Below are 27,011 nucleotides of genomic sequence, written 5' to 3' on the forward strand. Positions count from 1 at the left end.
AAAGAATAAAGTTTGAGTTGTGGACACCAAATCTTTTGTCAAAATATTTGTTGCAAGTTTAAGTCACTGTACACACAGTTGCTATACGTTTTGTTCGCTATACGATTTCTTTTTTTATTTTAATTTAATGGCATTTTTTTAACGTTTTCTACGTCAATTGTTTATGGAAAACTGAACAGATATATGTCCTTCCCTTTGTCCTTGTGATCTCTCAATTATTTTTTTTAAAATTAAGTTACAGCAGCAGTAAAGAAAAAGAAAGCACACTTTCACTTTATTATGACATCACAATATTGCACACTGAAAGACAAGTTAATGTAATCACATCAGTTCACTGTCATATTGTAAATGTTAAATTTAATAACTGGTTGCATGTACATATTATTAAATGTAATCTTAATACAAAAGTTAAAATATGACATCAGAATTCATACTACAATAAAATTTATAATTCGTGAAAATGCCTTTTCTAGAGATAAATAAAATTGTTAAATGTACATTATTTTTTCAATGTAAGTGATATGCTGATTTTCATAGTTTTCAATTTCAGCTATAGATTTAAAAATGTACATGTTTTTGTGTCTAAACATTTTTCAAAAGTTCATTAGAATAAATGCAAAAGTCAACATCAAACTTTTAAGATGATTATTGTTCCTATCTGTAAACTGTAAGGTTGATTTCACTGCCCCTTATCAATTAAAACCAAAAAAAAACATTACAGATCTTATTAGAAAGTTTTTTAAAAACCATGTTAACATTGACAACCGACATCAAACGGAATGGACTTGTACATTATTGCAGGATCCGTCAACACATCTCACAAAGTTAGAAGGGAATGTCTGATCATAAATATATAGTATGTCATGTACATATACAAAATGGGTTTGTACAAGTTTTCACTGGACATAATTTGAATTAGAAAAGGAATGCAGTGTACACATTAAGAAAGTGGGTTGTGCTTGATAATTTTCACAAAATATCTCGACCAACTTGATGATATAGTGAAAACTTGTTTTTAATTTAAAAAAAATGTTTGCAAAATGTGAAGAAAATTTATTCTCAAACTGTGCATGAAATGGACAAATTTCAAAATAAAACGGGATCAAAATCTAAATGTCGGTTTTCTTATACATTAAAACTTTCTATCATGTAAATTTTGAAATTCTTCAGATTTTAGGTTTTTTTTAAAATTATATATGAAGAAATGTCTTTTTAAAACTCTTTTCAGATAAATCTGATAATCATTTTATCCAAAGAATCCACAACATATGGCAGTGCCTAGGAACCATCATTCTGAAAAGCAGTTTCACAGAATATTTTTCTTATTCAAGGACTTAATCTAGTTTCTGGATATCTTGGATGAATGTATAGGAGATGCTGGGTCACAGTTCCAGCTACTTCTCTCCCTCACACCAGTCCTGCCCAGCGATTGGAGATAAGACCCCCATCCAGTCCTTGTCTCTCACACCAATCCTGACCAGCGGTGGAGATAAGACCCCCAACCTCCTCCTTGCTGCTGCTGTTGTTGGGGTTGATTGGCAGAGTTGTCTTCTCCTTAATAAAAAGAAAAAAAGAGAGAAAATCAAGTTTAATAATTAAATATAATACTTTTAACCCTTCAAAATATTGAACCTGGGTTTAGAATATTGCAGAATATTTTTTTTGCAGTATCAAAATATTCGGCATGGGTATTGCTATTGTATATAAGTAAACAATTGTGAAAAAGAAAGATATTTGCAACGAATCTTCTTATGACAAATAATGGTTTTCAAAGAAAACCCAAAGTAAATCTACTCAAGATTGTCAAAATAAATTTTACCCTGAGCAGCTGCATCCAGAGTTGTCTTTTCCTCAGGACTGAGTTTGAGCATAGTAGTCAGCACTGGTACAAGCTGCTGTCGCTCATCTCCGACCTTCAGACTCAGAAACTGTAATGTCAAGGTCATATCACTCTGTATCTTATATGTAACTTACAAAATGACATTATTAAATAGTTATACCCAAATTTATTCATTGTAAGCATTCATAGAGATAAACTTTAAAAATCTTCAGATCAAATCATCACTGTGCCCCTCTTGTGGTGGAATGAAACACTGGGATTTTCTTTACCTATCCAGTTCTTCATATTTTTTAAATTTCTTTCATTTTTCATGTAAATCTTTCATATTTTTTTTATTAAATCAGAAGGTTTTGTTACAGAAAGCGTCTACTGTTGACTGCAAAACAGGTTGATGGCTGACAGTTGACACTTTCCATTAAAAATTGCCAACTGTCAACCTGTCATTTAATCAACAAAAGATTATCATTGAATGTGTCAACTGTCAACCTGTCCCTTGGTCAGCAGTAGATTGTGTAATGGAAAAGTCATCATTCAACCAGTCCCCGAAAGTGTCAACTGTCAACTGTCAACCTGTCCCCTGGTCGACAGTAGAGTATATTTTGGAAAGTGTCAACTGTCAACCGTCAACCTGTCCCCTGGTCAAGGACATCATGTGCACCTTCAGGAGAATATTCTTGAGGTACTCCATGTTGGCAGCCTCTTTTTCACGTTGCTGATTCCGCTCCAATCGACGAATTTCTTCTTTCAGGATTTTTGCCTGCTCCTCCAATCGCATTACTGTAGCCTCATTTTCACTTGACAACTGCAATAACATCATCATTATATAATTTAATTCTGGTTGCAACATGGGTTTGATTGGATAGAAACATTTAGTTAAAATTATATAACCTGGTTTGCACGTCACATGCTTGAATTTTGAACAGATTAAAGCTGACATGAATTCATAAATACGCATTACTTCCCTTTTATCTCCGACTACCGCCATATTAGTTGTCAATTTCTATTGTTCTGCTCATCGCTACACACACCCTATATAAGGCCGAGAGCCCTAGTCATGCTTCACCCCATTCAGGAATTTCACACACCCGAACACGTTACCTTGGACGAAAAGACTTGTAAAAACGCGTTTTGAACAAAAATAATATGACAACCACTTCACTGGCAAGATATATCCAATAAACGACGAAACAAGACATACTGAAATCCAGGCGCAGATACTTCAGAATCCTCGATAATTGTAGACCGTTTCCTGTGTATGTTATAACATCGCACATGCGCAAACCACACACTGTGGCAGATAGAGCAATGTCAATTATCGCATGGATTTTATAAACGGGGAGTTTTTGTAGGAACGGATAGAAACGTTGTTACTTTCTTGGATTTACTATCATTTATCTACTGTGTTGGATGTAGTGTCGCCGGGGTTTTCAAGAAGATGCAGATGTTATGCACTCTGTATGAACGACACACGTGTTCGATGTGCATGCGAAGTAAGGCAGCACTATCTGTGCAAAATAATACAGATACCTTGGATACCTTGGACATCAAAGAATAAATATACTTTGTATTTCATTGATTGTTGTTTTCTTTATTCTTTATTACTACATTTTACTACATGCACAATGTGTAGTTCATGCATTTAGAAGTCCGTGCAACGTGAATGCCTCGATCGGAAAGCAACCGACCGTAACTTTCTCAACCGGTATATATACCCCAGTGGCAGTAGAGGAGCGATCGAAACTAATATGGCGACCAAATGCTTTTATGAATTCATGTCAGCTTTAATATCATTTTTAAAAGTAAAACACACTGAATTTGTACAGTAAATTATAGAAAAATAAATTATATGGGATGAACTCAAAATCTACCCAAGTGATACTCGTATAACCTGGATTCAAGCAATTTGGGCTTTTTTATAATCCACTTCGCAGATTATAAAGTGTAAACTGCCCCAACCAAAGTTATAATTTTATAACATGGATAAACATTGAGTTCATTCTTAAATAATGTTTTTTTTTCCTCTTACTAGTAAGGTTTAAGGATATAAGAATTAGTTTTGAAACAACCAATTTTTTAAGTCTCCACTGGGTGAGGTTTATTTAACTACAATAAAGAGTAGTTCCGAATAGAAAATGGTGATCTTCCTCTAAAAAAGTTTTCACCTCCTTGAGATATTTTATACAATTGTAACCTTTGTGAAAAATTTTCTTTGTTTGCTGTTACAACTTCTTACCTCGGTGAAATACTCTAAACATTTCTTACCTCAAAGAGATGTTCTATTCATTTTTTTACCACAGTGAGATGTTTAATAAGCTGTTTACTTCAGAGAAATGTTTTAAAAGTTCTTACCCCAGTGAGATATTCTATTATTTTCTTAACCCTGTAAAATGTTCTGTATGATACTTACCTCTGTAAGATATTCTTTAAGTTTCTTACCTCAGTGAGATACTCTATCAGTTTCTTACCCCAGTGGGATGTTCAAAACTTATTTTTCAATTTAATGAGATGTTTAATAAATTTCTTACCTCAGTGAGATTTTCTATTAATACATTTCTCACCTTAGAGAGATGTTCTATATGTTTCTTACCTTAAAGAAAAGTTCTATATGTTTCTTACCTCAGTAAGATGTTTCTTACCTCAGTAAGATGTTCTGAAAGTTCTTTCCTCAGTGGGTTGTTCAATACATTTCTTACCTCAGTGAGATGTTCTATAAGTTTCTTACCTTAGTAAGATGTTCTTTTCATTTTTTATCTCAGTGAGATATTCTATATACATTTCTTACCCCCAGTGAAATGTTCTATATGTTTCCTACCTCATTGAGATAGTCGTGACATTTCTTACTTTAGTGAGAAATTCTATACGGTTCTCACCTCAGTGAGATATTCTTTAAGTTTCTTATCCCAGTGAGATGTTCTATATGTTTCTTACCTCAATGAGCTATTCTATACAGTTCTTATCTCAGTGAGTTGTTCAATACATTTCTTACCTCAGTGAGGTGTTCTATAAGTTTCCTACCTCAGTAAGATGTTCTTTTCATTTTTTTATCTCAGTGAGATATTCTATATACATTTCTTACCCCCAGTGAGATGTCCTATATGTTTCTTACCTCCGTGAGATATTCTTGACATTTCTTACGTTAGTGAGATATTTTATACCGTTCTTAACTCACTGAGGTGTTCTATAAGTTTCCTACCTCAGTGAGATGTTCTATATGTTTCTTACCTCAGTGAGATATTCTTGACATTTCTTACGTTAGTGAGATATTTTATACCGTTCTTAACTCACTGAGGTGTTCTATAAGTTTCCTACCTCAGTGAGATGTTCAATATGTTTCTTACCTCAGTGAGATATTCTTGACATTTCTTACGTTAGTGAGATATTCTATACGGTTCTTTACTCAGTGAGACATTCTATACAGTTCTTAACTCAGTGAGATATTCTATATGTTTCTTACCTCCGTGAGATGTTCTATACGTTTGTGAGCTGTGGACAGGTTCTCTCTCAGTGTCTCCACCTCTAGTTCTGTCAACTCTTTGGAGTGAACTACAAAATAAATTGCAGATTTATTGCCCTTATCTATAAACTCTCTCTCTCGCTCTCTCTCTCTCTCTCTCTCTAAAACACATACACACACAGAAAACTGTGTTCTATTATTTTTTTTTAATTTTCCCATTCTAGCACACTTCTTTTGAGCCAAAAAATGAAGAGTCAGGTAATATTATTTAAACAATTATGTGTTCATTTGGAATTGAATTTTGGGTACTTTATATTCATTTGATTAATGTCCTATTTACCAATTCTGAATATTACAGATTGAAATAACTATCTACTGTTTGTAGAATCATAGAAATGGGTATTAATGTTTATTCAAAGTAAATCGTGAATAAATGTATTACTGAATGTAGAGTGCAGCGTACCTGTATCTTCTGGTCCTGTGGACAGTAATTTGTCCAGTGGTAAAGGAGACGGCCTCATAATTCCCTACAACAAAAGCAAAGAGTCCGCACTAAGCTTTGGGTAGCCAAAGAATTGTATCAAGAGTTTCCTAGCAACGGATGAGTTAACTAATGTATGTTAGAGGTAAATATTTAGGATGAATAGAAATTTCTTAATCAAAGAGAAACATAAGACTAGTTTTGGTTACCTTTGAACAAGGCTCGGGATCTACAATTTCTGACCCCTGAAACAAAAAACAAATATATCCAACTTAAAAAGTGTTCTAAAAGCTTTTCAAAATGGCGAAAATGCCATCAGGAAAAAAAAATACTGAATGTCCATATAACTTGGAATGAAATAAATCAAATTAAACTTAATTTTTTGTAAATCCCCTCATGCAATATCAATTTACCTCCCCTTCTTGTCGCTCTTCGTGCCGGATGTCGTGAACCACTAACTCCATTGCCGAGGAGATGGGACTCTGTCGCTCAGTGACTGCAGTTGACCTTACACTGATGACCTTTGACATTTGCTGCTGAAGCTCCCTCTGTAGGCGAGTGTTTTCACGTTCCAGTGAATCAATCTGCATCTGAAGCATGTTGATGGCCCGACTCTGGTCCTCCTGAAGGGACTGTATCTGATCCTTCAATAACAAGCAGAATTACTCTGTTTATTAATTCAGTTAATAATCATTGGGCAGACAATCTTCTATTTTCTAAAGTTGTTTGACCCTTGGACTTTGTGAACTTGAATCAATAGGGGTCAATTGTTCCTTCATATAGTAGGGTTGACAATCGGTTACAAAATTGCTAATCAGTTAATCGCAAAATGTTCCGACTGATTAACCAGTTAATTGTATCAGAAATTCAGAATTTACTTTTTAGAAACATATTTTTATGATTTCATTCTCAAATAAAGAAGATGGGTGAATAAGGCGTAAACTGCCTATACAAGGATAGATAAGATACTATAAAATTGAAATATCAACAAATCTCAAAATTACTTTCTAAATTATTGAAAACAATGTATATTTACCATGACATCGATTTATAACCCTTAAATATGTTAGATGATTTAAACTGGAAGATGCATGTCAAAACCTCCAAATAGTGTCATTTTTAGAACTTCATTGACTTTTCTTTTATAAAGTGGGTCTGAGCTCCATAATTTTGTCATTGTCTATACTAGTATAAGGTTTAAAGGAAATCAAACCGATTTCAATCAACAAAAACGTGGAGAGATGACCCACTATACTTTAAAAATTTCATTTTGTATTGCAAGAATTGAACATTTTAGAAAAAATACAAGTCCGTAATTTGTGGTCTAAGTCGCATATAGCATTTAACAATTGAGTTGTTGTGACTCAAATGGATCAGTGGTTAGAGCATCAGACATTAGGTAACATAATAATGATAAGGTTTTTAGGTTGTGGATTCGATACTACCAAAACTTAAGATTTTTTTCTTATCGTTTGTTAAAATATTCAAAACTGAATATAGTAAGAAATTGTGGTTTTGAAAACTTGCATTATAACAGAATCAAGTATATTTAGTTTAAAAAAATTAAATTTCAAATTGTATTTTACGACTTAACCAAATGGGCATTTTCGCTATCTTGTTCCCCCATCTTCTTTATTTTTACATGCAAGAAGACTTAAAGTATGCAAACTTGATAGCATAGTCAAATTTAATACCATTTCAATAAAAAAAGAAATTAATATATAGTAATACACATGTAACGAATTTTCAAGGAGAAAATCAATTATCCCTAAATTAAAGCTTTTAGCGATGTATGAAAATGTTAAAATATGAATGTTCGTAGTCCTTATTGTTGATTTTTGTCAATTTTTTTTTATTTAATTAACCGATTACAGAATCGGTAACCGATTACCATCGTTCCGACTGATTAATCGGTTAAACGGTTAGCAATTGCCCTCCCTACTTTATAGGTGCCAATGCATTAAAATAGATGTCTTACAAGCAAGGTTTGTTCGACGGACTATTTGATGACTATTCAAACTAAAGAAATCAGCCACCATCGCAGAAAAAAATTATAGCTCGGCCAAGTGGACACAAAATTGGTTGGCCAACGAAACAAAGACAATGGCTGATGAGCTGCCGACTGTTGCCTGAATTATCCCATTTCTGTCTCAAAAACCCTCGGCCGTTGGTCATTTTCGGAAATGTGACTAAGGTTTAAGTAAATTATTTTAAAGGACATGAAAGGGGGGGGGGGGGGGGGGTGAAAATATATAAAGAACAATGTCTGTTAATCTTGAGTAAGTAAATGCCTCTGTGTTAATACATGTATAAGACCTTACCTTGAACGAGAGTGTGAGTGTTTCATTCTGTAGGTTGAGCTGATGAATGGTCTCCTTCTGTTCCTTCATCAGCAGGGTCTTCTCGTGGTTCACATCTTCTAGTCTACAAACACACTACTCTTACAATCACGTCACTTGCGAGCTCTACAAGAACTTCATGATCATCACTTCATAAATTTTGTCACTGAGAACTTGATTCAGAGTAAGATTTATTTACTTTTAAATGATAAAAAATCACCGAAAATTTGAAAAGTTTTGATTAAAAATTTGCCAAAAAAACTTTACAGTATTCTGTACATCATCAGTACAAAGGGCACCTACCTCCTTTTATGGACACTGTCCTTCTCCTGGAGGTCTGTCAGCAGTTTGTTGTACCGGCCCAGTAAATGGCTGTTCTCTTCCTGTTGTATCTCCATATCTGTCTCGGCTGTCTTCAATTTATCACTGATCGAAAGAAAATAAGAAAGCTCTGACGGTGCATTCACATGTCTGGTTCTCTCTCTGTCTAATTCTCTCTCTCTCTCTCTCTCTCTCTCTCTCTCTCACACACACACATTTGACATTGAACACAAACATGATTGTGTCACTGTGATCTGAAGTTAGATATGAAATCAAGAATAATGTATTGCTCTTTTAGGGTGGTTTCCATTTAAAGTCAGACTTATTGTAGATCAATCGTATTCAAACCTTAGGTCCTGGATTTTGTTCTTCAGTTGTTCAACAGCCTTTTCCAGTCTCTCTCTATAAAAATAAACATGTACAAAAAGTGATACAGGAAAATCAAAGCAAATTACTGGATATAAGTCCAAAAATGCCTTTATAAACAGAAATATGTAAACATGGCAGTAAATCAGAGACCAAAAAAATCCTTTTATGATATCCTTTCTAATTCTACAGTTCTTTCCATTGATTCCAAATATTTCATGTATGATGTATCACCTAATGCTGAACACAACTTAAAAATAGCCATGCACAAATTTTGTTTTCTATATCTTATATCAGCAGCAAGGTAATTACCCATTGTGTTTGCTACATAAAACTGCACACTCAGAACTCATGACCGATGCATTGCATTTCTTATAATGTCGATTTTTATTTTAATGTGTAATCTAGTGAAATATTTAGGTGATGTCACTTTTTGTTTCAATAGTTGCATTTATTTGATAATTCTATTGCAACCAAACAAGGACACAATGTGAGATGGCTGACGATTAAGAGGGCTGGATAGTCAGGGCCATCTTTAGACCTTATTGATCTCCTTTAGAAAAAGAGCTCTTAAAAGTATAAGTTCTGCGGGGTCACTTTTTGCATTTTTATGCAGATATTTAATCCTTATGTTTAATTAGAAACTTACAGCATATGAATAATTATGAAAAAATGTATGTTTAAGAAAATTCTGCAAAAGCTTTTTTACATAAAAAATGTAATTAAACATCCAAACAAAAAGTACTCTAAGAAAGAGGTGAGGGGCTAAAAAACATTATTATTTACAGAATATGATATTGTATAAAAAGAAATCATATGCTGGTGAACGATTCAATACCCATCCCTCACCTCTCCATCTTCTCACTCTCACTGATGGCCGACTCCTGACTCCCTTTCTTCTGCTGTTTTAGGACGCTGTGTACTCTCACCTGAAAGATAAACAAAGAAAAAAATAATGAATTGCACAATCCTACATTATAAACATCTACATTTACATGTTATTAAGGAAGGAGTCTTTTCTGGTTTTCGACTTGTCAAACATAAATTTGATTAATTATTCATTAAATCAAGATGAAAGGAAATTAAAATTGTATATTTTTCTTTCTTTTTTACTATCATACAACTTCGTATAGAAAAAGTAATCAATGTTTAGAATCTAACAAGGACTATATTTTTGGCATAATATTCGCGTAGGAATATATCACATGTTTTGCAATTCAGAATTGCTGCAGATTAATGAGTCTTTTTTAGCATTTTAAAAACATTAATGATGTATTTTTTTTTTTACTAATGTGAACTAATGATATGATACTTGGGTTTCAGAATATGTTTTAAAAATATGATTTGCCTATCAAATTACATTTTTATAAGCTTTTTAAAGCGCCCATTCTATTCATTGATTTTTATGAAAATCACTAAAATCAGTTTTTCTCTCTTATTAAATGGTCAATATATTAGCTTATCTGTCAATTTATATCTTTATATGAAGTCTTCAGAATACATAAAAATCTGAAATATTTCATTATTGGAAGCATAAAAAAATAATCAAAATTTCTTCAAAATTTAAGAAAATTAGAGGAAATGCGGGCTAAGCAATATCAATTTTGGTTTCAATATTATTTCAATTTAGTAGTATAAGCTGATAGACTTTCTGATATTCTATCACTTCATTGAAGAATAGAATCTTCAAATCTTAAACAAAAGTCTGCAGAACTACAAAGAGCTACACTTATTTTTACCATCCTTTACGTTGAGGAAAAAGGTAGTGACCTTGACCTGACCTTTATACGAAAACAAAAAGGTAAAATTTGAAAAAACTGATAGAATCATTTGGTAATATGATCCATTTGACTGTGTCAAAATTTCTTGAATTTCTTATAATAAGAAGTATGTTTGATAACGAGAAGAATCCTTCCTTAATAACAACTACAAAATATCTGATCCTCAACCCACAAATTGTTAGATCCTCCAAATGAATTGTTAAATCCTCCCCCATTGCTTACTTTGTATCCGTCGTACTCCGACTGGACAGCTTTCATCTCACTTCGGGTGACCTCTAGGTCATCCTGAAGCGTCTGGATCCGCCCCTCAAGAGAGCGGATGGTACGCTGGTTCGAGTCAGTCAGTGAGCGAAGCTTCTCCTGTAACTTCTCCTTCTCAGCAGCCAACTCTCCCATCTGCATCTGTTACAACATACAGACATAATGAAAAGAAACCTGATCATTACTGATCAATCTTATAACACTTTGTTACAGGTATATTGTTGGTATGTACATTTTTTTATATTTATATAGCTCTACATATTGGTTTATGACTATAAGCCGTGGAAATTAGATGACCGTTGCAACATAGGTACTTGTAATTTTCCTTAGGAATGGTCTAAATATCTCCACCTGTTTCTATAGACCTATATTCTACTTAACCTTGCTCTCCTCCACCTGTTGGTTTAGACCTATATTCTACTTTACCTTGCTCTCCTCCACCTGTTTCTATAGACCTATATTCTACTTTACCTTGCTCTCCTCCACCTAATTCTATAGACCTATATTCTATTTTACCTTGCTCTCCTCCACCTGTTTCTATAGACCTATATTCTACTTTACCTTGCTCTCCTCCACCTGTTTCTATAGACCTATATTCTACTTTACCTTGCTCTCTTCCACCTGTTTCTAGAGACCTATATTCTACTTTACCTTGCTCTCCTCCACCTTTTTCTATAGACCTATATTCTACTTTACCTTGCTCTCCTCCACCTGTTTCTAGAGACCTATATTCTACTTTACCTTGCTCTCCTCCACCTAATTCTATAGACCTATATTCTACTTTACCTTGCTCTCCTTCACCTGTTTCTATAGACCTATATTCTACTTTACCTTGCTCTCTTCCACCTGTTTCTAGAGACCTATATTCTACTTTACCTTGCTCTCCTCCACCTGTTTCTATAGACCTATATTCTACTTTACCTTGCTCTCTTCCACCTGTTTCTAGAGACCTATATTCTACATTACCTTGCTCTCCTCCACCTGTTTCTATAGACCTATATTCTACTTTACCTTGCTCTCCTCCACCTGTTTCTATAGACCTATATTCTACTTTACCTTGCTCTCTTCCACCTGTTTCTAGAGACCTATATTCTACTTTACCTTGCTCTCCTCCACCTGTTTCTATAGACCTACTTTACCTTGCTCTCCTCCACCTGTTTCTATAGACCTATATTCTACTTTACCTTGCTCTCCTCCACCTAATTCTATAGACCTATATTCTATTTTACCTTGCTCTCCTCCACCTGTTTCTATAGACCTATATTCTACTTTACCTTGCTCTCCTCCACCTAATTCTATAGACCTATATTCTACTTTACCTTGCTCTCCTCCACCTGTTTCTATAGACCTATATTCTACTTTACCTTGCTCTCCTCCACCTGTTTCTATAGACCTATATTCTACTTTACCTTGCTCTCCTCCACCTAATTCTATAGACCTATATTCTACTTTACCTTGCTCTCCTTCATCTGTTTCTATAGACCTATATTCTACTTTACCTTGCTCTCTTCCACCTGTTGGTTCAGTCCCTCTAACTGACCACGTAACTGAGCGTCTGATGATCTCTGCTCTGTTTCCTACGACAGATAACAGTAAGTGGTGTATTAAACAAAGAGGAGAGAGAGAAATGGACATGGATATAATGATTATGAAGTACAATGATTAGTGATCTAGTCAACCTCAACAAAAGAAAACTCAGTTTACTTTATCTATTCTCTCATCACCAATGGCATTTAAAACATAAACTATTTTTTGTACAAAGAGTAGATAATTTTCTCTCAAATTAGTGCAACAATTAACATTTGTTATAATTAGTGCCCCTAATTATATGTTTTTTTAAAGTAGTCAGTCAAACTAAATCTTCTTGCAATTCATAGGAAAAACCCAGTATTGATGCCCTATCCTGTCATTTTATGGTCAGAATCATTTACCACTTTCTTGGCATCTGACAACTCTTTCTTGGTTTTGACCAACATCTGCTTCAGTTTGCTCGCTCTGTCCTCTCCCTGCACTCGCTGCTCCTCAACAGCATCTGAATGTCATTAACAGAATTATAGATATATATAGTCATATTTTACCACAATACAAATGTCTAAAATAGTTACTTTTATATTGATCAAAATGTTTAAGAAAAATTTGAAAACAATTGTGAAACCTTTTTATTTGTTTTAAAATAAATACATTGTACTTTTCTATAGATTTTGTTCATACTAATAGTTTTAACTATCTAGCTTGTTGACACCAACACCATTACTTGTTCACACTGACATACTTACCGACTAGTTTACACTGACATCTTTACTGACTACGGTAGTTTACACCGACATCTTTACTGACTACGGTAGTTTACACCGACATTTTTACTGACTACGGTAGTTTACACCGACATCTTTACTGACTAGTTTACACTGACATCTTTATTGACTAGTTTACACTGACATCTTTACTGACTAGTTCAAACTGACATACTTACTGACTAGTTCAAACTGACATACTTACTGACTAGTTCAAACTGACATACTTACTGACTAGTTCAAACTGACATACTTACTGACTAGTTCAAACTGACATCTTTACTGACAAGTTCAAACTGACATCCTGACTGACTACGGTTGTTCCAAACATCTTATTTGACTTGTTAACACTGATATCTTTACTGACTTGTTAACACTGATATCTTTACCTATCTAGTTTGTTCACACTGCCATTTTTACCTATCTGCTCTTTGAGGGCCTTTGCTTTCTCTTCCAGTCTCTCCACCTCCGATTTCAGGTCAGTGATGGCAGCATCCCTCTCCGTGATCTTATTGTTCAGGGCTTGGACAGTTCTCTCGTAGTCAGCTATCTCCAGGTCCATCATACTGCTCTGATTGGCCTCCTGTGAAAAGAAACACTTGACAACTGAGCAGTTGTAATTGATTCTGACATTTTCATAGAAATACCTTATCTAAAACTTTATAATTTTCAGTCTCCCTGTTTCTTTCTCTCTCTTTGTCTCTCCATTTTAAATGTTTTATCTGCTCTATTTGTCTCTGAATTCCTGGACTTGTTAATTAAGTCAAGTGCCTCAACTCATATGCAGTCTCTCTCTCTCTCTCTCTCTCTCTCTCTCTCACCTGTTTGGCATGCTCTAACTGTCTCTGGATTTCCTGGACCTGCCCCTGTAGACCAGCCACCACACTCTTGTGCTTCTCTCCTTCCTTCTTCATCCTTTCCTCTGATTCTTGAAGTTTGACTTGCACCTTCATGGAAAAATCATACAATTTTAAAAATAAATAACTCCTACCATAAACGTATAATTGCATATCCCAAAATTATACATAAACATCAATTTGTATTGCCAAAACACCATGCGTCAATCATAAGTCCATTTAGGAGAGGTACTTTAGATCAATAGAATTGGTGTTAGTTAAAATGTGAAAATTTTTATTTAATATGTACCTCTAATCCAAAAAATGCATTATGTCATGAATGAAAATCTCTATGTACATTACATTTTGCATTACAGTAAAACACACTTATAATGAAGTGCAAGGGACTTCGTTATAAGCGTAATTCGTTATATCCGTCAAGTTTACAACATGTAATAAAGTAACCGGGAATGAAAATCATTTTGCTGTCAGTGTCGACTCATTATAACCATGTTTTTATAACGGTGTTTTACTGTACATATTATCCTACATCCAAAGACACATAAAAAGATTAATGACATCGCGGGGGTGTTAAGGAAGCATATGGAATCTGAGTTACATGTCTTTCCGTGAAATCACAAATCTTAGTTACTATGTACATATTCAAATATATAAGCAACAAAACGTAGACAAAAAACAAATAAAAAATACTCAATGACAATTTTTGCCAGAAATTAGTTTGTATTACGTAGATTTACACATTGATGACGTCATGACTAAAAGTTGAATGTCGTGTGAATTTGATCGGAAAGCATTGTAAACATATTCAAAATATAACTAATCTAAGAACTCTAATAAAGTATTGTGGTGTGATTTAATGAGAATTGGACATAAGGATACTGAGGGAGATGTTAGTTGCATCAACCATTCGCTAAAAGGTATGTAAATTTGCTTTTATTTCTCGGCCAGGCTTTCCTCTGTCGTTGTTTACGATATAAAAATCCAACTAGAACAACACTACCCCGTGTATGTTGAACTTGAAATTTTATACGTATCGTTAGTTTGATCAATGCTTAAATCGAAAAGTGCTGCTAGAATCCCATGTTGTGTGTTGTTTAAATGCAATTTGCCGTTTTCCGTACAAACTTTATAAAAGTTGGGAAGGTTTTACGAGAACCGGATGAATAACTTTTTAATAAGGAAAACCATAGGATTCTAGCAGCGGTTTTGATTAAATTGAGATGTTTTGCCTTCACTTGTTATGTTTATTTTATTTTGGAAACCGCGGGGTAGTGTTGTTCTATCTCATTTTATGTTAAGGAATATATGTAAGCTATTTATAGTTGTCACGTGATAATGCACCAATGTTGCAGTGATGCACTACCCGATTTTATTGCACTGACATCTATTTTAAAGGATAATACTAAGTTTTTGATCTTATTCAAAATAATTATTTAATTTCACGATTTGGAATACAACAGTCAAAATAAGACGGCAAATTGCCCATATGCTTCCTTAACACCCCCGCGATTTTGACCATTAGTTTTTCCTTACTACCACATTATGAGTGCTTTACCTGTTGCTTGTCCTTCAGCACTTCTTCTTTCTGAATTCTGTATGCCTCTTTTTCTTTCTCAGCAGATGACAGCTTTCCTTTCAATTCCGCAATGACCCCTTCTTGTTTCTGAAAATTACCACCAAAACTATTTTTTACCAATCTTAAGATTTTCAAATGGCACATTAATTTGTCACTGAAAATTATTATCATAAATTTGCTCCATGAAAAATTATTTTTATTTCATAAATGCAGTACATTTTCACAAGCACAACTAAATAATCTGACCTTCACCTCTGACCGACACTAACCTTGACCTCTCCTTTCAACCTGTCCATCTCTTTTGTAAGTTGACCTTTGTCCTCTTTACTGGAGGCAGCTGTCTCCTTGACCTGAGCCAGCTCTGAGATGACTTTCTCAAGGTCTTGTCTGTAACTCTCTGACTCCTTTGTTTTTGAGTCAAAATCCAACTCCAGCTTATCATACTTTTCTTGCAAAAGCTGGAAAATTTAAAAGATTTAAAGTTCAATAATGGAATAAATTGTAGGAAAGTAAAGATTAACAAATTGTTTCACGTAAAGTCCATTGCAGTACATTTTATTAATAACTGGTCATGTTGTATTAATAACTGGTCATGTGGAAATTAATTTTTTTAAACTTCTGTCATTATAAAATTTTTCACATTTTCAGTAAGTCATTAACTTTGTAGTCCAAAAAAATATTAAAATACTCCCCAAATCTTTTAACTAATAAATCAGCATAAGATTTCTTTAATTGTATTCAAACTTTCATTGTCTTTTCCTGACAACATCAATGACTAATTCAGACAACAACGCTGACTAAACCGGACATATCAATGACTATTATCGACGTAATGACTACCATAATCCAGACGTCTCTCACCTGGAAGCTCCGTGTCACTTCCGAGTTTGAACTCTGGGAACTTTCAAGGGCAGACAATTGGTGCTGCAGCTCTTCACATTTCTTAATGGCTTCGCTCTTCTCTTTCATCAACTCGTCATACTTTCAACAGAGCAATAAACAAGACATTTTAACTGAAGGTCATCAATTTTTTCGTTTCTATAATGACATTTAAAAATTAAATGAAATTACAAATAAGCTAAATAAAAAACAGTTAGTTTTGCATCCCAATACATGTATAAAAAGAGAAATAACTCATTATATTCAAAACTAAAAGAAAAAATAATTTTTCTCTAATTAATTGAGGTAATTACCTTAGACTTGAGCTGACCCGCCTCTTTCTTGCTCTTCATCGCCAGAGACTTGATTTGTAGTCTCAGTGACAGTGTGTCTAATTACCTTGGACTTGAGCTGACCCGCCTCTTTCTTGCTCTTCATGGCCAGAGACTTGAGCTGTAATCTCAGTGACAGTGAGTCTAATTACCTTGGACTTGAGCTGACCTGCCTCTTTCTTGCTCTTCATGGCCAGAGACTTGAGCTGTAATCTCAGTGACAGTGTGTCTAATTACCTTGGACTTGAGCTGACCTGCCTCTTTCTTGCTCTTCATGGCCAGAGACTTGAGCTGTAATCTCAGTGTGTGTCTAATTACCTTGGACTTGAGCTAACCCGCCTCTCTCTTGCTCTTCATGGCCAGAGACTTGAGCTGTAATCTCAGTGTGTGTCTAATTACCTTGGACTTGAGCTGACCCGCCTCTTTCTTGCTCTTCATGGCCAGAGACTTGAGCTGTAATCTCAGTGTGTGTCTAATTACCTTGGACTTGAGCTAACCCGCCTCTCTCTTGCTCTTCATGGCCAGAGACTTGAGCTGTAATCTCAGTGTGTGTCTAATTACCTTGGACTTGAGCTGACCCGCCTCTTTCTTGCTCTTCATGGCCAGAGACTTGAGCTGTAATCTCAGTGTGTGTCTAATTACCTTGGACTTGAGCTGACCTGCCTCTTTCTTGCTCTTCATGGCCAGAGACTTGAGCTTGTTGTACATGTCCTCCTTCTCCTTCAGCTTCTGCTGCAAACTTTTATTCTCTTCAGTTGAGTCCTAGTGATGATCAGAATTTGTTGGGTTATAACCATCTTATGGAATAATAACAATATGTTGGGGGGAGGGGGGGGGGGCTTAATTTTCATGAATTTTCTGGGTACCCCTCTTAAAAACACTAAATCTGAAACAGCTATAAAGCACCATACATCTTCTTTTAATTCAACCCACAATATCTTATTCAATCTAACCTCATTAAAATAGAAAATCTCGGACAACTGGCTCCAACAAACTTAGATGAATCTAAAGAATAACTAATAGAAATGGGATAGGGATCAGTTTTGCTTCGATTCTAGAATTCTTATCATCCAACATGATGAGGAGAACATAAGGTTTTAAACAAAATTCCCTTATTAACCTTATTGATCTTTTGGATCTACCAGTGTACAGATAAGAATGTCAGACAGAAAAGAAAGTACAAACTGCAGAGAGAGAGAGAGAGAGAGAGAGAGAGAGAGAGAGAGAGAGAGAGAGAGAGAGAGAGAGAGAGAGAGAGAGACAGCAGATGGAGAGAGAGAACAGATGGAGAGAGAGAGAGAGAGAGAGTGAGCAGATGGAGAGAGAACAGATGAAGAGAGAGAAGATGGAGAGAGAGTAAGACAGAGAAAGTTACAAAGAACAGATGGAGGGAGAGATAGAAAGAGAGACTTACCTCTGACTGTTGCTTTGTTTCCGTCTCCTTGCCTCTAATCTCCTGGAGCTGTGTATTTAATTCACTGTTCACATTCTGTAACTCTGCCATCTTCTCACTAAGGGCAGATAACTCACTCCTGAGATTGTTTTCTAACTCAGCCTGTTCTTTGTTAGCTGTATTTTGAGATTCAAGGTCTTTTTCTGCCTGGTCTAATTTTGACAACAAATCCTGAACACACTTGGATTTCTCCTCCATTGAACTATTTAAATTTTCACATTCACTTTGAAGTTCTTTATTCATGGCTTCCATTTTGATTTTATTTTCTTCTAACGATTGAATGATTTCAATTTTATTCTGAATTTCCTGTAACATTGAGTTCTCTTCAGAAGATTTTCCTGAAATCTGAGCTTTTAGCTCATTTAGAGAACCATCGACCACAGCTTTTTGTTGTGTCAATTCATCCAACTCATTTTTAAGTCCTTGGATTTCTGCTCCAAAAGAAGTCTTTTCTTTTTCACTTTCATCATATTTAATCTGTAACTCCTGGAATGTTTTCACACTTTCGTCGAGTTGATTTTGCAATTGTTCGAGCTCAGTCTCCTTGGCACTTTTCTCAGCACACAGTTTTTGACATTCCTCAGACTTTTGAGATAGCGTACCTTCTATCTCCTCTTTATCACATTTTAGATTCTCCAAAAGTGAGGATAGACTGTCTTTTTCACTTCTAATACTACTGATTTCCTCTGATAGTCTCTTAATATCTTCCTTCAGAATATCATTTTCATCTTTAGATTTTCCATAATCCTCTGTCAATAATTTCACTTCATCTGAAAGTTTATCATTTTGACCTTTCACTTCTTCAAACCTTTCACTGAGTTCCTTCAGTCCATCCCTATCTGATTCCTCAGAATGTAATCTGTTTTTCAAGTTTTCGATTTCCTTCATTTTCTCATCTCTTTCTTCCTCTGCATTTTTCAAAGACAATTTCAAATGTTCAACCTCCTTCACAATTTCCATCTCTTCAGAATCAGTTGTTTCTAGATTACTCTGTAACTGCTCTACCGCTTTTAATTTCTCATCTCTTTCCATCTCTGTCTTCTGTAAACAAGACCTCAGTTCATCAATTTCATTTGTATTCTGTTCCAAGGTCTTTTGTAGTTCATCTATGAGTTGTTTTTGACTAGAAATTTCTCCATTCAGAGTTTCAACCTTTGCAGATGTTTCATCCAACAAAGCTTTCAGTTCAGAATTCTGGGCATCCCTTTCCTCCAGCCTGGTATTGAGTTCTGTTTTCTCACACTCATTGCTTCTGTATCTTTCCTGGAGATCGTCCAACTCTTTTTTAGCATCTGAAATTTCACCCTTCAATCTTTCAATTTCAATGTTAAGTTTCTGAACTAGTTCACTTTCTTCACTTTCCCTCTCTTGTACAACTTTTTCAGCATTCTGAGTCAACAACTGAAGTTCATTCTTCAGAGTCTCAATCTGCTGTTCATTCTCTTTAGCATTCTCTAAATACTTTTCTATCAATGAATCCTTGTCTTCTTTTTCTTTAGTCAGTTGACTAATTGTTTCAATCATTTGGGATTTTTCTGTTTCAATTGCATTCAAGTTTGTCTGTAAACTTTCATATTTACTTGATATGTCTTCTTTCTCCGATTGTACTCTACACAAGTTCTCAACCTGAGTAACCAAGTCTGATTTCTCCTTTTCACACACTTCAAACGATTCTTTCAGACATTTTAACTCTTCAGACACATCCAGGAATTTTCTTTCTAACTCTGACCTTTGACCTTTCACTTCTTCCACTTCCTGTTTCTTTTCTTCCACTTCCTTTTCCAACTCCTCAATGCTTGACTTCAGATCTGAGATTTCTGATTGCAGCACTGATGTGTTGGATTCTCCTTCTACCTCCATCTTTGCTATGAACTGCTCATGTTTCTTCCTGGCTTCTGCCAAATTGTTTGACATTTCCAGAATCTGGTTTTCAAGCTCCTCTGTGTATGTTTGCCTCTCCTTTACTCTTTCCTCCATTTCTTGACAAGTTTCTCTGGAATCTTCTGCTGCCTTCAATAAATGCTGTTTTTCACTCTCCCTCTCACTGATGTCCTTCTGCAGTTCTTGGATTTTATTTCTGAGCTCTGTTTTCTCCTCCTCATTCTGTTCTATAACCCCTTTAAGGTTACTATTTTCCTCTGAGAGATCCTGCTCCTTTTCTTGAGCCAATTTGATAATCACAGACAATGATTCCTTTTCTCTCTCAATAGATTCTTTCTCACATATTACTGTAGCTAGCTCTCTTTTGGCAGACTGGATTTCAACAGTACTGTCACCCTTACTGGCATATGCACTATCTAGATCCTGCTTTAGCTGATTATTCTGAGATACAAGTTCACTAAGTTTCACTTTCACTTTCTCCAGCTCAGTGACAACAATCCCCGGGCCACCATCAGCTTCAAACACATCATCATCATTATCATCGACCACTTCCTCTTCCTCATCATCCTCTTTCACCTTCCTCTCTTTCCGTTTCTCCATTCCTAGTACCTCCCTCACATTGTCCAGTTCTCCTAGAATCCTCTTCTCCTTGGCGTCTGCTTCGTCCAGTTCCTGCATCATTCTGTTCTTGTCTTCCTGCAGCATGTGCATCATGTGTTCCCATTCTCCCAGCTGCTCATTCATCTGTTGTACATCATTCCTCAGCATCTCCTTCTCTTCTTGTAGTTCACTGATCTCATAAGACAGACTTTCATCTTTTGCCAAAACTTTCTTCATCTCCTGCTCCAACTGTTCTTTCTCCCTTGCAATCTGCTGCAGCCTCTTTTTGATGTCAGTAGTTTTAGGAATAGCCCCACTTCCTCTTGGACTAGGCTTTCCATTCTTTTTTGCTGCAGTCTCTTGAACCTTGCTCTTAGGTTTCTCTGTAGCCTCTTTCTGAATGGCAGCCTCTTTCTGAGATTCATCTTCTTTGTCATTCATGAGCTCATGAATCTGGAATTCCAAATTATCAATTTCATTCTGTAGATCCTCCTTAAACCTCTGTTCACTTGTACAGAGCTCTTGAGATTTCTTCAATTCTTCAGTGACAAAACTCAGGTCTGATTTCAACCCCTCGACTTCTGCTGATGAGTGGACCAACAGTTCCTCCTTCTTCGTCACCTCTGCCTTGAACTTCTCAACCTCTACACTCTGTTCCTTCAGCCTCTGCTCCAAACTCTGATTCTCCTCTCTGAGCTCCTTACAAAGTGATTCCAGCTTTTCTACTTGCTGCGCCATCTCCTCTTTGTTATCTTCCTGTGGTGCCTGTTCACCTCTCTCTTCCAATGAGGACTTGAGTTTATCCACCTCCTCAGTCAAAGTTTTCATCTGGTTGTCCTTCTCTGTAGCTAGATCCACTGCCTCCTGCTTTTCTTTCTCTAAAGTCTCGATCAGGGTATATAACTGTTGCTTTCCTTCCGTCAACTGCTGAATTTGCTCCTCAAAATCGGCCTGGCTCTTGACTTGGTACTGTTTCATGGCTTTCAGTTTCTTCATCACAACATCCCTAGCATCTGAAAGCACTGTCACTTGTTCCTTCAGTTTCTACAAAACATAATTACATGTAGTAGATTAAAATGAAAGAAATTATGGAGTCTTTGTATCACATGATCATAATCAAATCATAAGAATTTAATTTTACGGTCAAATTTTTAAAATTCTTCATTTAGTCTCTGTGTTTAAAATTCATTCTTTTTTCTTAATACAAAAATAGGATAAACTTAGAACTTTTTATTATCAAGGAACTTTACACCCAAGGAATTTTAACCAAACAAATGCTATTTCTCTGACTTTTGGTTTTACTAATTGTATTTACTGTAGAGGCAGAAGTATTCATTGAGAATTTTTTTCGTTATTTTCGTTCGCAGCATAAATCAGCAAAATTAAATCCATGACGAATTTTTAACCCAGGTACATGTATTAATAGATACAGAGTTGATATGTGATAAAATTTGGAGATTACGATATGACGAAATTAAATCACAACAAAATTTTATTCGATTAAAAGACAATGAAATTTTAACCCAACAAAAATATGTGCTTCTACAGTATAGCATCTGTTTATGTTATTTGCGTACACTGGCTTACTCTGTATACACTGCTTTTGTTATTTTCCTTGGTGAGTTGACTCTGTATACACTTACGTTATTTTTCTCTGTAAGCAGACTCTGTATGCACTACTTACGTTATTTTTCTGGGTGAGCTAGCTCTGTATACACTTACGTTATTTTTCTCTGTAAGCAGACTCTGTATGCACTACTTACATTATTTTCCTCGGTGAGCTGACTCTGTATACACTTACGTTATTTTCCTCGGTGAGCTGGCTCTGTTCCTGCTGCATGAAGTGTAGCGAGGAGTTGAGTGTCTCGTCCTTCATCCTCATACACTCCACCTGGTCCTCAAGCTCCTGTATAACAAATACACAGATATAGAATAACAAATACACAGCTATAGAAGCCAATGTCTATTCTTTTATGTGTATAGATACATGTTGGTGTGCATAGGTACAGACAAATGTGTAAACAGGGTTTGTGTGTTCAGACACATGTAAACATGTAAAAAATAGATACTGGTTAAAACTGTTCAGATCATGTAAATTTGTATTGATTAGGTAGATGTTAATGTGTTTGTAAAATTGTTAATGTGTTTGTAAAATTTGTACAGTAATATAAATCCATTTAAATGTCCAAAGATCCTGAGAGCATTTTCATTCATTCTACTGTGAGCAGCATCACAAGGAAGTCTTTTAACTTCTATTTACATGTAGTCCCTCCCCCCCCCCCAAAAAAAAATTTTAATCAAATCTTTTTAGCGTTCTGTACTTTTGAGTTTTCCACAGAATTCTCTAATATTGTGGACACTGTGAACATGTAAGTAAACAATACATTCATATTTCCCTTATTTAGTACAATCATAAACATGCAAGTATACACTCAGGAAATCTTACAATTCTTTACCCCTTCTTTTCAAACCCAATGCTACCTTGACTACAGGAAGACAGTACCTTCTTCTCTCTCTTGGAGATGTTCAACTCTCTGACGACTTCATCTTTGTCTCTGTTTACATTGGTCAGCCTCTCTTCCATTTCCTACAAACAGAACACCCACTATCACTCAACAGGAAGCCAAATTACATGTATATCATTCACTATTTAAAACACAGAATAAACAGCCATTTGACAGAAAATAAAAATTCATTTTCACCTATTCTACGAAAAAAAAAATACAGTTTATATTTCATAGTTAACAAAGTTACAGTATATCTTATGATAGGTAAACAATCATTTAATTTATTTATGGAGTGTTAGACTGGAATCATAGGAAGCAGGGGGGCTCACTGACTTCATCTTCATTAATCATTAGTCGACTTGTACCTGTTGTTAATTATCAATCAATAAAATTGGTTAACTTGTGCCTAAGGTTTGGTTTGTTTAATTTGTACCTGGAGTTTACTGGCCGCCAGCTCCTGTGAGGTTTGTACAGCGTTGTACGCCGTCAACATTTCCTGCTTTTCTTCCTCCAGTTCCTTGACTTTTGTTTTCAGATTCTGAAACAAACACATTAATTTATATTGTCAAAATAAGTAATAATCATTTTGCATCCCCTTAATAATAAAATAATTTGAAAACAGTAAAAGGGTCTTACTTTCATTTGTTCAATAAACACTGTAATATTTCTGACAGGTCTACCAATAAAGTGTCTGATACAAATAAATTTATCTGATTCTATGGATGTACAAACATCATCATATATCATGATATATATTAATTTAACTCTGCTTTTATGCATATTAAATACCTAATTTGGTAGGCTTCTGACACAAATGATCTTGTGCCATTTGAATATTTATTCAATGCCTAAAGGTCACCGTCTTCGTGGTGGAATATCAAAATTATATCAAACTTTACTATAATTCAATTGTAACTTTGACCAGCCCCTCAATTTACATGTACCTTGGTCACAAAAAGTGGACCATATCATCAAATTATTTTAACCATATGTTGACCTTACCCTTAGCTATCATTACCCTCGCCTTATCTTGGTCATCATTAATTTCTGTTCTCTAACTCTAACATTATCAGCGTCACCATAAGTTTACCTTACCCTCACATTATCTAGGTCACCAAAAGTAAACCGTATCCTCAAATTATCTTGGTCATCATAAACTAACCTTACATAGACACTGTAACAGTTGTCAGTGGTTGACTTTACCCCGACCCTAATGTCATTGTTGGTTGACCTTACCGTCAAATTATCCGGGTCATCATTCTCCCCACTACCTTCTTTCTGAGACTCCAACTGTGTCACCTTTTTTGCAAGCTCTAAATCAACAAAGACAGACGTAAGATGTGATTATATCAAATGCTTGACCAAAAACAAAATCCTTATTCTAAAAGTGTAAACAATCTCATTAGCATAACAAAAATTATCCTATGACTTCTCAAACATCTACCACATCCAGATGTTCAATGACAATAACTTCTTTCCTTTAAAACCATGCATTCACAATTACTGTAAATTCCTTATATTACACGAGTACTTAATTCTGCGATCCCGCTGGTTTGTATCAAATCACGAGAGTATAAAATCGCGAACCTTGAACTTTTCTCCTTATTTCTTATAATTTTAAACTCTCAGTAAATAATGGCGAGATTTTAAAACCCGCGAAGGATGCTTCTTGCGATTTTACGCGGATATTAATTCCTCGCATTTAATTAGAAATTTACAGTATTAACTGTCAAAATTATTTACAATCCATAGTAAACTGTTAACATCAATAAATATTTAATATTGTAAAACATGTATTTATAGATGTGCAGTCAACAGAATCTACTTGTAAACACATAATTTTTTTATGAGAATGATAGTACACTCATATAAAGCAAAGAAGAGAAATTTACCATCACACTTTGCCCTGGTTTTCTGCAAAAGGAGCATCTGCTTCTTGACAAATTTTGTCAGATCATCTCGAGACAAATTGTCCAGCTGAAAATAGACACTGAATCTGTGAATCATGGAAATACTGTAGATTCCTTATTTTACCCGAGCATTTAATTTAGCCATTTCCCCGTTTTGTATAAAAAAATCTCGAGCGCAGAGGTTTTATCCTAAATTCTTATAGTTCTCAACTCACAGAAAATAAAAGCGAGATTTTAAAATTTGCAAGGGGTGCTTCTTGTGACTTTACTTGGACATTTACTCCTTGCATTTAATAAGGAATCTACAGACATAGAAGAACAAATTGCAGAAGTACTTTAAATTACATCATGAACAACAGGATTCTGGCCCACATTTCTATTTTGCACCAACTGCTCTTACTGTACTAGGGCAAATCTAAAATGGACTAATGCAAGACAGTATCTTATTCCTTTATTAAATACAGGGAAATATTATACAACTGAGTATCAAGTATCAAGAGTGTTTTAATAAATCCTCATGTATAGGGAAACCATTATGATCTTGTTGTAACCTTACTGGGAGTAGACTGTATCATATAGCCTTATAAACTATTGATTAGCTCCTATGCACATGAATCTTCATCAGTAATTAGCAAATAAAGCTACAAAACTCTTACCATCTTATATCAAAATTTTACAGAAAGGTACGAATTTACTCTTTAAGGTTTTTTTGGAGGGGGAGGGGAGGCTGTACATAACATATGAAAATAAAGGTCTCTGTGATTAGAAGAACCCAATTGAAAGGTTTTTTTATTAGCAAATCTCATGTTTGAAAAAACCATTATGATCTTGTTTTTATCTCACTGAGAGTATTGAGATGCATGACTTCAGATAAGATGAAGCCGTGAGGCTGGACAGCTGAGTAATACAGTACCTTGGAGGTACTGACAGCTGAGTAATACAGTACCTTGGAGGTACTGACAGCTGAGTAATACAGTACCTTGGAGGTACTGACAGCTGAGTAATACAGTACCTTGGAGGCTGCTGGACTTTTAGCCCCACCCTCTGCCTCCATTGGCGTTCCACCCTCAGGTGGATGATCCTGTAAAATACAAAATAAAAGTTTTAAATTACACACCATATAATGATTTTATAATTTTTTTACAATATTACTTTCACCTTTCTGCCCTTTCATATACTTATAAAAAAAATTCTGAAAGCACTGGAACTTGGGTCTTAATTTAATCTATGCATTTGGATCAGGATTATACCTGAAGCACACATAAAAATACAGACTTTTCTCCATTCAGAAATACTTGGGACTAACACGTTAGTATATACGTCCCTGTCCCCATAGACTTTGTATTGAAACCTGTAGCTATAGAGGTGGTGTTTCTAAATAGATAATCTGGACTTTATTTTATTCTAGTGGATGAATATAGTTTAGGCACTTAGGTATTTCTGATTATCGAAATATTAAGTAAGGGGTGGTGGAAGCAGAAAATTGGGAGAGACTCAGAGAGTATAGGTCAGGAATAATTCCACATATCCCTGCTTATAAACCGGTAATTATATATATACAACACAATTTTCAATTCCAGTTTTCTATAGCACATGATAAATACTAGCAGCATAGGTCAATGTCAAACTCCTTCCGAATAGGATAATATAACATGAATGATGACGTTAGACCTTACAAATTCTCATGTCTTGTCAACCACTATTATCTTCACAAGCGGTAAATCCGAAGAAATTTGAAAACCGTGTTTAAACTTACTGCCATAATCTTTCAAATATGTCCCGTTAAAATATAACACATGGCATGTTAACACGAGAGACAGTCTGCAACTTGTCTTGTTGTCATTTTGCTCTACGTGAGCGGAAGTAAAAAATATTCAAC

General features: G+C 35.1%; 1 protein-coding gene across 3 annotated transcripts; it reads right to left on the reverse strand.

Annotated features, from left to right (window-relative positions):
* Positions 1-257: 257 nt before the first annotated feature.
* On the reverse strand, positions 258-27,002 carry LOC128179751 (GRIP and coiled-coil domain-containing protein 2-like). Of its 3 annotated transcripts, none has more exons than XM_052847319.1 (29): positions 26,889-27,002; positions 26,145-26,213; positions 25,115-25,199; positions 24,459-24,535; positions 23,656-23,760; positions 23,219-23,302; positions 22,517-22,621; positions 18,196-21,759; positions 17,424-17,543; positions 16,432-16,551; positions 15,840-16,028; positions 15,550-15,657; positions 13,959-14,084; positions 13,558-13,720; positions 12,775-12,875; positions 12,358-12,420; positions 11,225-11,239; positions 10,805-10,984; positions 9,651-9,730; positions 8,784-8,837; positions 8,418-8,540; positions 8,097-8,199; positions 6,189-6,419; positions 5,985-6,020; positions 5,758-5,821; positions 5,295-5,383; positions 2,499-2,642; positions 1,820-1,928; positions 258-1,554 (listed from the first exon to the last, which is right to left on the reverse strand). In XM_052847319.1, exons 1-29 carry the CDS (start codon positions 26,892-26,894, stop codon positions 1,463-1,465), a joined length of 6,405 nt encoding a protein of 2,134 aa, XP_052703279.1. In that variant the 5' UTR covers positions 26,895-27,002; the 3' UTR covers positions 258-1,462. The 3 variants fall into 3 exon arrangements, with proteins under 3 accessions (XP_052703279.1, XP_052703280.1, XP_052703278.1); XM_052847320.1 differs by lacking the exon at positions 11,225-11,239 and adding an exon at positions 11,360-11,374; XM_052847318.1 differs by lacking the exon at positions 11,225-11,239 and having other exon boundaries at positions 12,343-12,420.
* Between the last annotated feature and the right edge of the window lie 9 nt (positions 27,003-27,011).

This window comes from Crassostrea angulata, chromosome 4 (assembly GCF_025612915.1).
Source record: "Crassostrea angulata isolate pt1a10 chromosome 4, ASM2561291v2, whole genome shotgun sequence".
NCBI classification, from domain to species: domain Eukaryota; kingdom Metazoa; phylum Mollusca; class Bivalvia; order Ostreida; family Ostreidae; genus Magallana; species Magallana angulata.